The sequence below is a fragment of the Haliotis rufescens genome, unplaced genomic scaffold, assembly GCF_023055435.1.
Source record: "Haliotis rufescens isolate VD_foot unplaced genomic scaffold, xgHalRufe1.0.p SCAF_17, whole genome shotgun sequence".
NCBI lineage: Eukaryota > Metazoa > Mollusca > Gastropoda > Lepetellida > Haliotidae > Haliotis > Haliotis rufescens.
Window position 1 is genome coordinate 12086786 of NW_025963857.1, and position 13145 is coordinate 12099930.

Consider the following 13145-nt stretch of genomic DNA (forward strand, 5'->3'; position numbering starts at 1 on the left):
TACCGGTACTACAGAATGCACTAATATGCACTAAAGGACCCCTGGACGCCCCAGATTTGTGTTATGTTTTTATACATTACCTTTGAAAAGACATTTATTTTGCTAGAGTTTGCTTTTTTGTGCTCTTCAGAACCCTTGGTAAGATGCTACTTACGTTGCAATCATGTTCAATTGATTATCTCCTTAAAATCAACTCACAATTGTTTGGATCAATTATATGGTTAAAAAATAGCAATGGTTAAATAGAAAAGCTGTTCCCTGACCTAAATTTGTGAAAATATGCACATATTCAGGTATGTGAAAGGCAGTTTGGAATGTTTTATTTATGACGATTTGGATAGATAGATGATTTGTGATAGGAAAATAGTATCCTATATAAGAATGCATAAACTGTTCAGGATTTTCAACAGAAGTTATCTGAGCTTGTGTATTGCATGCATGCCATGCTTGTTGATGTGCATACTTGAAAGAATCGTCATAAGGGTTTACAATTTAAGAGTAGTATGTTTTAAAATTGTTTTTAAAGACTTTAATTTTTTTTGAAAAAGACACTATAAAATGTTTTGACCTTATAACCCATGAAGACTTTCTTTTCAAATGCGTAAGTAAAATACCGCGCTGTAATTATAGATTTAGAGGACAACTGTGACTGCTATGCTTGTATGATCCTGCTGTCACATTGAGAAGAATACATAGGTGGATATAAGCAGAGCTGCACGGTCTAGTGATCGTTCAGGAGCAGACCTGGCTACAAGTGCTGTGTCTCAGACCTTGTATGTGTGTAATGAGGGTATTTGGTAAATACTTGGCCCGTGAAGATCCAAAGCTTACATAGAGTAACCACTCCCTCTCTGAAATATTCCGTGTGGCATCAAACTACTAACTAAAGAGGGCGGTCGGGTAGCCTAGTGGTTAAAGCGTTCGCTCGTCACGCCGAAGACCCGGGTTCGAATCCCGACATGGGTACAATGTGTGAAGCCCATTTCTGGTGTCCCCCGCCGTGATATTGCTGGAATATTGCTAAAAGCGGCGTAAAAACCAAACTCACACACTCACTCACTAACTAAAGAATGCAGATGATGTTATATGGAAAACATGTATATCTACAGAGAGTGTATTTCAAGCTTGAACGGACAAAAGTGAACTCATGTTGTGGGACTAAGCATAGCAAGGCTTGTTTATATTTCCTTCGGGTGTCCGCTTCATGATGGCTTAGACGCGTGAAGATCCGGGGTAGAATAGGTCCTCAGCAACCCATGCTTGCTGTAAAAGGCGACTATGCTTGTCGTAAGAGGCGACTAAAAGGATCGGGTGGTCAGGCTCACTGACTTAGTTGATGCATGTCATCGTATCCGAATTGTGTGGATCGATGCTCATGATGTCAATCACTCGATTGTCTGGTCTAGACTCAATTATTTACAGACCGCCATCATATAGATGGAATATAGCTGAGTGTGTTAAAATCAGCATTAAACTAAAATCATTCAGTCGCTCCCTCGCTCGCTCTCACTCACTCACTCACTCACTCACTCACTCACTCACTCACTCTACACACCGTGGTGTAGTGGATGTGGAGTCTGCCTGGAGAACAGATGGTAGTTGGTTCGATCATCTGGAGATTCACGCTAAAAGATGGTACTTGTTACCCTGCTTGTTGTAGGCGTTAAAGGAATTATTATAGAAGGACTGGACGGCTCGGAGTCCATATAGTGTCTGGGGTGTTCATGTTAACCTGACCTGTGAAGACCCGGGGTAGAATAGGTCTTCAGCAACCAGTGCTTGCCGTAAAATGCGACTATGCTTTTCGTATGAGGAGACTAACGGGATCGGGTTGTCAGACTCGCTACTTGGTTCAAGCATGTCATCGATCCCAATTGCTTGGATTGATGCTCATCATGTCAATCACTGGATTGTCTGGTCCAGATGTCAAATTTTGTTGATATTAAGCTGTTTTTCTATCACACCCCCTTTTTTTGGTCTCTTACAGAAAGTGATAGCATCCCCTATATCTTGATATTCGGCTTTGTCATCCTGATCACACTGCTCGGCGTTGTGGTGTGTTTAGTGAGGCACAACAACTGTAGAATCATGTCGAGAGTGAGGCGCCACGACAACAGGGAAGGACAGCTCCGACCTCCGTCACAAAACTCAGATGTAAGTTGACCTTTTTGCGGTTTTGTTAGAGCGATGTTGTGCTAGGCTTAAGTTGAGTTGATCACAGAAGTGTTGTTTTTTTCAAGGACGAATAATTTGTAACATCAGTCCAGTACTGATTGACGACAGTAAACCTGTATTTACCAGTAACAGTATGACTTATAGGTGTCTCCTTGTGGCCACTGTGAAGATCCTGGGCCCACTTGCACAAAGCGATCTTAGCGCTAAGATGATCGTAACTCCCATACTTTAGTATGGGCTTACAATAGTCTTAGCGCTAAGATCATTTTGTGCAAGTGGGACCAGGTCAGAATTGTCTTAAGCAACCCATGCTTGTCATAAGAGGCGATTAACGAGATCGGGTAGTCAGACTCTCTGACCTGGTTGATGCCTGTCATTGTATCCCAATTGCGTAGATCGAAGCTCATGATGTCAGTGACTGGACTGTCTGATCCAGAATGAGTTATTGGCAGACCGCCGTCACATAGCTGGAATATTGCTGAGTGTGGCATCAACTACCAACTAAACTCACGGTAAGGATGCAAGTGTCTCTTTGGCCTGAGCACTCTTGCTGAAACCATGCCATTGCTTGTGTGCAATGCCTAATCACAGATAGCTGCAGAATGTAGTGTATACAAATCTGTTAAGTTCTGACGATGGTGGCCGAGCCATCTTAAGATGCTGCAATTTGTTGTGCAGATTTGCATCCCTTAGTTGTGACAGTATCCTATGACCATTGTTCAAATCCAGTATTTGCTCTGCATGATTGCAATTCTTGGTTTGTGAAATCCGTGCCTGCGGTTTCACCAAACGGGTAATCATCTACAGACTTGCATCACTTTAGGCTTTCCTCCTACATCAAGCTGACATGCTGTGATATAACTGGAATACTGTTCAAAGGAACATTAAACCAAACTGACTGACTGACTTGTTTACATCGATTAAGTCCCAGTTTCTGTTTCAGGTGTTGGTGTCAAGTCCAACACAAGAACACATGGAGCAGCAAGTGTCTTTGTTACAGGACAGATATACACAGATAAAGTCAATGCAACGCGACAGTGACCTGGGATACCCACCCCACGTTCCGCGCTCCAAAGACGGGGAGGAGGGGTATAGAGAAAGTCAAAAAGATATCTTAAATCATCGCCAGAATGCCGCGGCCAACTTAGAGTGTTTTCGGCCTCCACCCAATAGGACTGTGCACGACACGGAGAGCCCACCACCTTACTCGGAGTCACCAAACAGGTCGTTTGACTCTTATACAAAGACACAACCTTCTGTGCAGGACTACAATGGCTGTCCTGTTGTGATACGTTGCTATAGTATGTCGGGCTCAGCCAATGGGGAAAGTCATCCGGATTTTTATTCAAATTCCCATTCTCGGACTTATTCCTCTTCCTCTGTGGGGCATGGGGTCAGGAATGTGCCCTCAGACCGACCACCAGGGTATGAGAACTTTAGCTCGAACTCGGTGCCCACAGCGCCATCTATAATGACCGGTGGGCACAGGCATTGCAATTCCGCCCCTGGAGGTGAAGGTCAGGGGTCAAGGTCAAGCTCGGCACGGAGCAGCCCCCCGGACTACCACAATGCTTTCAATGTGACTAGTGCTAATATGTATAGGCCGTCAACGGACAAAGCTAATGTATGATAAAACACTGACATATGGGCTAAACTGTGAAAGATGATCCTGTCGAGGCGGACAGATGGACAAACTGACATGTTGATATGAAGGTGAGGTGGCTCCCTCTGGTGACCGTTTTCAGAGTGTGTGAGGTCATGTGACCTACGGTTGCAGCCAGGGAATACTGGTTTAACTTTGGTGCTAGTCACAACAACACAGGTTCCGCCGTGCCTCTGTTGTCTGCTCCTTAAGTCCATCAACTTTGCATAGGAGGTTGTTAAAGCTCCATACATCCTTCCTGCCCTGCTGCGAGCCGGCTCCAGGAGATATTGTGATATATTACCCAGAGGAGTAACATGCACGATTTCATCTCAACTTTCTGAAGCTGATCACCTGTCAGTGGATAGACATGTTTTCAATGAATTATTTACAGAGACTTAGTATTTATCGTTTGTAGGTTCTTTCATATTCGTCAACCTGGATCTTTTGTTACAGAATCCTGAGACAAGATATCACCTATCAACTGTTCCATGAATAGGAGTCCAACTAACAACTGACTATTGTTAGTGATGAGAGAAGTGCATGAAACTGGCCAGAGAACATGGATTTATTTTGATATTTTATGAATGCTTCCTTCAGTTTGAGAACTATTCTGCAGTGAATTTGAGGATACCAAAGAGGGGAAGATTTAGGTACCAAGTCTATTAGGCGTGCCAGGATGAAATTATGAACATGACAGAAACCGATGCAATAAGGAATATTTTCTGACTATCAGATATACTACCTAGTGTATGGTATTATTAGCGTCAAAATTAATTGTTGGGTGTTTTACTTATTCAATGAAATGTTAATTTCAAATTATTTTTTATTGGTTGATTTGTTGAATGGGGTTTTGTTGAAGAATTTAGATATTTCTTATGAAGATGGTTTTAAGTTATGAGAAGGAATTGAAATAGGTGTTAGTCATGCTTGGCTGTAGACTTGCGGCGTGCAGGCAGTGTTACAGGAACACTCTACCACAAGACGTTCTATACTGGTATATTTGGACAATGTGTGATTGACATTATGTTTTTGAGTTGTAAGCACGTTGAACCAGTATTTCTCAAGTGTGTTCAACATTGGTTGGTGGCTAAGCCGACTTGGGATCGTGACGGAGAATGAGATGGAATAACACGAAAGATGGAAACATGCGGATGGACACAAGAGAAGGCCGGACATGCTGTGAGCATGCGTGTGTGTGCGTGTGTGGCCCGACATGGAGAGACGTGGCGTGACATGACAACGGAACACAACACAACAACACATCGTTGAATGGACTCTGTGGCAATGCTTTTGCTTACAACACGAAAAAAACCTCGATAAAAACATTTGATTGTGAAATTATAGGGAAAACTGTTGAATGGGTGATTATGATTGTGACGCATGAAAGCAATTTTAAGGTATGAAAGCGATGGTGATGTGTGAGGGCGATTGTGGCACTCGAAGACGGTTTTGATGGATGAAAGCAATTGTGATGCATTTAAGTGATTGTGACGAGAGATTGTGTGGGTTGTATGGCAACGCTGAGAAACTGTCTGACATCAATATGACGATGGTGAGGAATGATTGGATGACTCCATTTGTGATAAGACCAGTTGTCAGTTAATACGTAATGTGCTTGAAACTATCTCTGAGTGGCTTTTATGCAAGTATTGAGAGTTCTTGAATAGATATTTATAAAGTTTGTATGTTCAGAGTTGGAAATAATATAATTTGTTTTATTATTTTCGTGTAACTCATTCCAATTCATTGACATATCTTTTAAAGATATGTGTGCTTTCATTCAAATAAATAAGATGGAGGTATATTCCAGTATAGCTAAAAAAACAAGTATCTGATCTGAGAGTGGGAAAGTGAAAAAAATGTCATACACCTTACACAGACTTTTAGTAATTTATGGATTTGGGCAAATTGTAATTGTTGAAATATTATTGAACATGTTGAAAAGTTCATTCATGCTCAAATATCATTGGTCTCCTTAAAATAATTAAGAGACACCAAAAACAAACTAGGATGATTTTGTTTTACTCCCGAGGCCAGGACAATTGGTCCGATGGTATTGAATGTCACTAAGAGTACCCTGAAAAATGAAAACCCTCTGTACACGTCCTAAATCTTTAACCTTTGGTAGCCATAATCAAAATATGTTTTTATCCCACAATCTTTATAAGACAACCCACCAAACAAACCACATGAGATATAGTGAATATATCCCCGTGAAGGAGCATAAACAAAGATTGTAGGATGGGGGTGGGGTGTGTGATGCAATGATGGTCCAGGCTTGAAGTATTAAAGTGGTTGTAATTTGCTGTGCAGAGTTGTTCCCCTTAGCTGTCAGTGGATTCTCTCTCTCTCTCTCTCTCTCTCTCTCTCTCTCTCTCTCTCTCTCGCTCCGTCTCTCTCTCTCTCTCTCTCTCTCTCTCTCTCTCTCTCTCTCCGTCTGAGACCTGCATCACTTTGGGCTTTCCTCCCACATTAAGCTGACACCAGTGATATAACTGGAATACTGTTAAAGCGGCGTTAAACCCAACTCTCTCTCTCTCTCTCACTCACTCACTCACTCTCTCTCTCTCTCTCTCTCTCTCTCTCTCTCTCACTCACACTTCCCACAGCATGTTGCTGACTGCCTTTGATGTAACTGCAAGGGCGGATCCAGCATTTTTAAAAGGGAGAGGTCCAAAATATCAAAATCCCCTGGACACCCCCTCTGGATCCGCCTGTGAACTGAAATACTGTTTAATGCTGTATTAAACCCAAATCAATTTCTACTTTACATCATCCAGTGAATCTTCATCCTAATTACCGGGGGCACAGGTGGCCCAGTCGTCTAAGGCGCCGCAATTCGCTGTGCAGAGTTGCGTCCCTTGGGCACGCCAGAAACTTATGATTTTGGGTTCGAATCCCGGTTCGCCCCGATTATGTTTCTAGGTTTGTCAGCACCATACCCGTGCTCGTGGGTTTCAGCGAAGTGGTAAACGTCTGAGACCTGCATCACTTCAGGCTTTCCTCCCACATTAAGCTGACACGCCGTGATATAACTGGAATACTGTTAAAAGCGGCGTTAACCCCAACTCACTCACTCACTCATCCTAATTATCGTTGTAGTGCAGGAGTAGATGTAAATTCAAAATTTTAAGCTCCTCACAGTGCAGCCTCTGTCCAGAGCTCTCCATGCTGTCGCTCCCTCCAGTCACATCTCAAATAGTGCTCTGTGGCCTTCATACAATGCATGGTCTTGCAACATGTTGTAGCCATTACGTTTACAAACAAGTGATGACTGCTTTAAAGCCAAATACTTTTTCCCCTCACTGGTTTGTCAACTGGAAATATAATTTCATATTAACTATCATATTACCAGTAAACTGAGAGTTTAAGGGGAGCAGACGGGTGTTCCTGTGACAGCAGCAATCTCAAACCACTGTTTTCTTACAAATAAACAGAATTCATCTGGGATAGTAATTTGTGGAGGTTCTCTTTAGTTAACTGAGATGACATTCCAACAGACAGAAAAAAAAATATATGTCGCAATATTTTGTGTTTGAAGGAAACATTTGAAGATTCTTGTAATGGCTTTGTCTGCAATTGAGCTTGACGAAATATTTTCTTGGGGATATTATTTTCAAGGCCTGATGGTTACAGCATGAATCAACAGTTCAGTAAAATCTGTCAAAGAAGATGGACTAAAAAGTGACACTTTGTAGAGAATGGTACACATTTAAACAATAAAGTGTGCTCTTGACACTATAAATGGCAGGCTACTGTTTAACAGTACCTTGTATTGGTTCTTAGAGCTCTGATAATTTTACTTATGAGGTGGTACTAAAAGTTGCCAAGAAAGTATTACTTGCAGAGTATGAGTATACATGGTCGTCTGCTGCAGTTGCCAAGATGATACGATAAATATTTTAGTTTGTTCTTAATTAATTGTAATTAACGTTTTTGAACCACATCATCCTGATTAAAGTCATTAGTTTGTTTAAATGTATTATGAAGGGCTGTGTTCGTTCTATGGCCAAATCATTGGTGGCCAGAAAGTTCTGTATTAGCTATCACAGTTTCTCTACGGAATGAGTCAAGATAAGAACTTTTTTTAGAACTTCATTTCAAATGAAATACAAGTGCAAACATTGCCTTAATTAGTTTCTTTCATTTTGTGTAAAGTTTTAAAAAGTTGTATCATTAAGGTTTTTGATATGATGTTCGTGGTTGCTGCCACAGTGACCTGAGACTGAATGTTGAGTGAGTGAGGACAGAAAGTTGTGTGAGCGGGATGTTGACTGCCAATGTTTTCCATTATTTCACAAGTCTCCATTGTTGATTAGACAAGCTGTGTTGGCTTTATTTTGTGATACATTAGAGAAATGCAATACTTGATCATCTTCCAAAGCAACGATGGCTGGTGATGAATATGACAGACGAGTTGCCCATTAAGCCGCAGTTGTCATTGTGGCGGGTCAGTGGCCAGCCTGCAAAGTTTGCATGTACGCTGCATAATGGCAGACAGCCAGTACAGACAGGATACAGGTGCTTCAAGCCTGAGGTGACTGGTGAAGTCTGTAACATCAAGCTAAATGTGTGGGTGTGTTGGATATAGTCAGTTGAAGTGGTGTTGGTCAGCAGTGAACTGTGCAACATCTGCTGTCAACATTGCTATGGTGATGTACTGCTTAAATCGTCATCTGAGCAGAAGATGGAATGAGTGTAAATGGTGGCAGGGGGAACTTGTCGTCTGCTGCGATGCAAACTTGGAGAGGTGTGATAGGAGGGGAGACAACCCTTGTGATAAGACGTGTTACATTCAGTGTTGGTATGCTTGTCTTGTGCCCATGACGACGCAGATGCCACAGATGGAGCAGCTTGTGGAAGCTGCCGTAGCCAAGAGTGGACAGGGGAGACAACCTGTGAACCATTGATGCTGTCTATCTTTATGTGTGGTAGCTGATGTCATGTGACTAGCCTTGCTTCGCCAGTCCTGCGTAATTTCGTCTTGGTTGGTCGGTCCGTCAACGCGCTTGATGTCGGCCTGCTGTTTGAGTTGTATGCAGATTCCTTCAGAGACCAAAGACTGAGCACCATCCTTGAAGCTTGTTCCGCATGTCGTCTCTCAAGGCCTAGTAGGCTCCTAGATTCATCACAAGTGTCTGACATTCACTCTCATTGATTGACATGGGTGCCTGGTGACAACACTCCATCGTCGGAAGGATTATGGCTGTTTCCAAGTGATAAATATGTTTCCATGGTGACTAGTTTGTTACATAGGCTGTTACCATGGTGACAGACTGTTGTCAAGTGTTTAACACTGTTGCCATGGTACTGCCAATTGTTACAAGAATTATATCCAGTTTCCATGGTAATGCAGTCTTGTTTCTAGGATACGTTAGACTGTTACCATGGTAATACATGTTAATGCTGTTTCCATATATGGACTATTGTGGCCGTGTATCGTAGGAGACTCGGTAAGCACTGGTAGTGTTGGAGCCCTAATTCACCTAATTCACTATATCGATGACGACAGTGGTCTAGCCTTTGTTTGTTGTGAATATTTTGTTTATGTATTGTCTAGATCTCAGCCTTTGTTGGAAGAATACAAAATGGCATCTGTGTAATTCGGGAGCAGATGTAAGCATCTCAAGTGCAGAACTTGAAGCTACCTTACCCTACCACATCTTCTGCTGACATCTGACCTCCCACCATTTCTCTCGTCTGTCATTGGTCAGTCTCAGTAGGTCATCTGTGATAGAAGCCTCAAAGGCCTCGACTTGTCTGAGCTGACTGACCCACGCTCCCTCCCCATTGTCATAATAACACTGACCCACTTTGCCCTGAAAATGTACTTAGGGACCTACCATTTGATAATCTTTGGGGGGAGGGGGCGGGGGGATTTTGTATCAAGACTTGGTATTTTTTCACCTATTCTTTTAAACCTATGAGCCTAAATGTTCTTTTTTAAACAATATCTTGAAACAATGTATTTTTTGTGGCAGATAGTTTCTTCTTCTTTCAACAGTCTGAAGCATAATTATTTCTTTTCATGCATTTTGGGGGACAACTTATTTTTTCGATAAAATGCCAGGCCCCTGGAATATCAATTGGTCGACCCCTTAGGATCAAGTAGAACTCCTTTTCTGAACTGAAGTTATTTGTGGTTGAATCATGTGGTCTTCCTGTCACCTCCCCAAAGAAAGATATCGATCTTCCAACTCTGACAGTATATTTTTTTGAGTACATTGGAGTATTGTGGCACTTGTGAAAAAGAACTATATATATTAGGCTTTAAAAAAAAAGAGTCTTGGTTCTCAGGCACTGCCCGCATCATCATAAAGTCTGCCGCACGTTTCATTTTTATTTCCATTTTTAAACAAATTAAATAATCCTAATACTTAAAAACAATGCAATCCAATACAGCACACATTTACTCCCCTTTACATATGCACTGCTTTACTGCGCATCTCGTGTTATGGTCACGGTGGCAATAGGAGTTTGTAGGCTTGAAGGGAGGCCCTTTCCCAGGTTGATGGTACACCACTGGTTCCTTGGTTTCATACTACATACTAGTTTCAACAAGCAAAATAAAAAAAATCAACCGCCCTCCTGCACTATATTTTCAAAAGTCATTGCCTGAGAATCAATTCTTTTATTTTTTTAAGCCTTAAGAAATTTTAAATAGGAACAGACATTTATGAATCTGTTCTTTTCATTCTGCTAGCTCTGATTCCATATTTCTCTGACTGAAAGACACTAGTATTTCTAGAAACTGTTGTAGGATTCGTGCTGGATTTCTGAGTGATGACTTGTGAAAGAAACTGGAAGATGTGGCAGGGTGGGTGTCCCATGTTGGGACGATTCATGCAACACTTAGCTTGCAACAAATGCATATTTTGAGATAGTCGATACATGTGTCAAAGTGGACATTGTTTAAGATAACACAGTACTCGCTTGTGTTGGCCTCGGCCACCCTTCCACCCTCACTTCTTTAAATGATACATCCCCTGCTTTGAAACGGACTGTACCATTCTGGTCTGTGAGGGTGGAAGGCAAGTACAACAATGAGGCCATAAATAATTTTTGAAAAATTTATAGAGTTTTTAACATTTTAAATGTGGGCCAGGCCCCTCCCAGCTGCAAGCCTTTTCAATGCACATTTGTTATAATCGCTTCAAGGCCATAAAATGGCAGATTCATTTTCCATAGTTTGCGTTACTCAGCTGTGTGACTTGTTAACATATTATCGTTACCCAAGTTTGCAAGATTTGGGCTAGTCAGGTCTAAGATGGCCATTGGTGTTGGTTACATGGAAGTTTTAAGTCTGTCACTTTAATTCAGCTGATGATAGAAAGACCCGACGACCTGATTTGCCTTCATCTTGTCTGAATGCTGCTTTTGCTTTTTTCCTCAGTGCTGACAACAGCAGATGCAGCAGCTTGTCTGTAGCCCTAGTGTAACAAAGTCATGTACTGAGCTTCGATTGCCAGGTTAAACATAGGCTGTAAAGTAACATGCCCATTATCCAAAGGCTTCTTTCTCTGCTGCATGTAGTAAATACGAGTTTGCACCACTGTCAAGTTACTATTCCATATTCAGACTGACACAGTCCTGTTGCTAATGTTCTAGAGCCAAGCTGTTGTCCTGCTGGGTTGGTCGCAACCATAAATCAGGCATGCTATGTTCAGTGGGGAATGTCCATATTGATCTTATCAGCGGTTGTATGATCATTTCATGGCTGATTATTGTTGTGGGCGACTGTCTGCCTGGACCTGTATCATTTAAGCATTTGCTCGTAGATGAAATCACGTGTGATAGCTCCCCCTGGTGGCGACATGCCTGCCTGCCGGCCTTTCCACTCAAATAAGTTACAATATACTGGCTTCATCATGAAGAGGGACGTCGTGACTTGTGGGAGAGTGTCTCCTTACGCTGCTGCTGGGATTGAACAATCTGTCAATAATCCTACAATTCAATCCAAGGTATATTTTGAAGAAAAGCCATTTTTATTTGTATAAGCAGGACTAAATTCATTCCAATTGAATTGAGGCAGAGGATAAAATTATTTGAAGTCACGGACGTTCTTCGTCATGGTGTTGTGGGCCGTCCTCCAGCCTGCGCCCCGTGCGTCGTCCCTGCAGCTGCTGGCGCTGCTGCTATCCCATCACCTCCCCCCTCCCCTCCCTCCCTCCTCCTCCTCCTGCTGCTGCTGCTGCTGCTGGTCATATGCGGGCACGCTGCGTTGCCGCGGCAATCTCTGCCTCCTATTTAATTGATGGAGAGAGTCTCCAAGCAATTTGTTCTCATTGTCAATGCTCCAAAATCTATGTTGTGAGCTGTTGACACTCAATAAAAATATTCCAAAAGTTACATGACATTGTTTTTTATCAACCGACATACTCCTGTGGATCATATGGATGGACCCTGTGTTGAATCGTCCACTGGGATGACTTTAATGGATGAAAAACATTCAAATTGTGTAAAATGGAGAATAATAATTCCTGGTCACGCCGTAGACCCCAGTTCGATTCCTGACATGGGTACAATGTGTGAAGTTAATTTCTTGTGTCCCCCGCCATGTTATTGCTGGAATATTGCTAAAAACGGTGTAAAAGCACACTCACTCACATATGAGTTTCATGTAACTATGAAATGTATGGAACGGATGCAGAAACAAAAAATGTACAAATATTGTGTCCCGAGGTGCACACAATATTCATTGAACAAACTTCTTGACAAGAAATATAAAGTTCCTGTAATTAAAGTAAGACTACACTACATTTCATTACTGGACCCTCATACCTCCTGTAACGGACCCTTGAAATTAGTTCTTGGGGGTCCACTGGACCCCAAGTTTTGCACGTCAAGGCGTGATACTTCTCGTCTGGCAGATATAAGACAAAAAATTTAACTAGATTAGACACAACTCCACTTTTGATAAGGATTTGGTTGGTTGGTTTGTTGCTTAACGCCGCACTCAGCGATATTCCAGCTATATGACGGCGGTCTGTAAATAATCAAGTCTGTACCAGACAATCCAGTGATAAATATCATGAGCATCGATCCACGCAATTGGGATCGATGACATGCATCAACCAAGTCAGCGAGCCTGACCACCCGATCCCGTTAGTTGCCTCTTACGACAAGCATAGTCGCCTTTTACGGCAAGCATGGTTTGCTGAAGATCTATTCTACCCCGGCGTCTTCAGGGGCCCTTTTGATAAGGATAATCAAATATGTCGGATATATTTAAATATTTACTTGATGAATCATTATTAGTATCATGGAAAGATAAAACTTTAAGAGATACCGTTGTGGCCCATTGGCTAAAACAATCCTTTGAATA

The 13145-nt window shown here is 42.1% G+C and overlaps 1 protein-coding gene across 6 annotated transcripts in view; it reads left to right on the forward strand.

The window, feature by feature from the left end:
- LOC124112522 overlaps window positions 1–5892 on the forward strand; it is a 216327-nt gene extending 210435 nt beyond the window's left edge. For all 6 annotated transcript variants that reach the window (XM_046472688.2, XM_046472685.2, XM_046472683.2 and 3 more), the window contains 2 exons: window positions 1988–2154; window positions 3119–5892. In XM_046472688.2, the coding sequence (XP_046328644.1) occupies window positions 1988–2154; window positions 3119–3805 (854 nt within the window). In that variant the 3' untranslated portion in view covers window positions 3806–5892. The remainder of the gene's footprint in view (window positions 1–1987; window positions 2155–3118) is intronic.
- Window positions 5893–13145: the final 7253 nt, after the last annotated feature.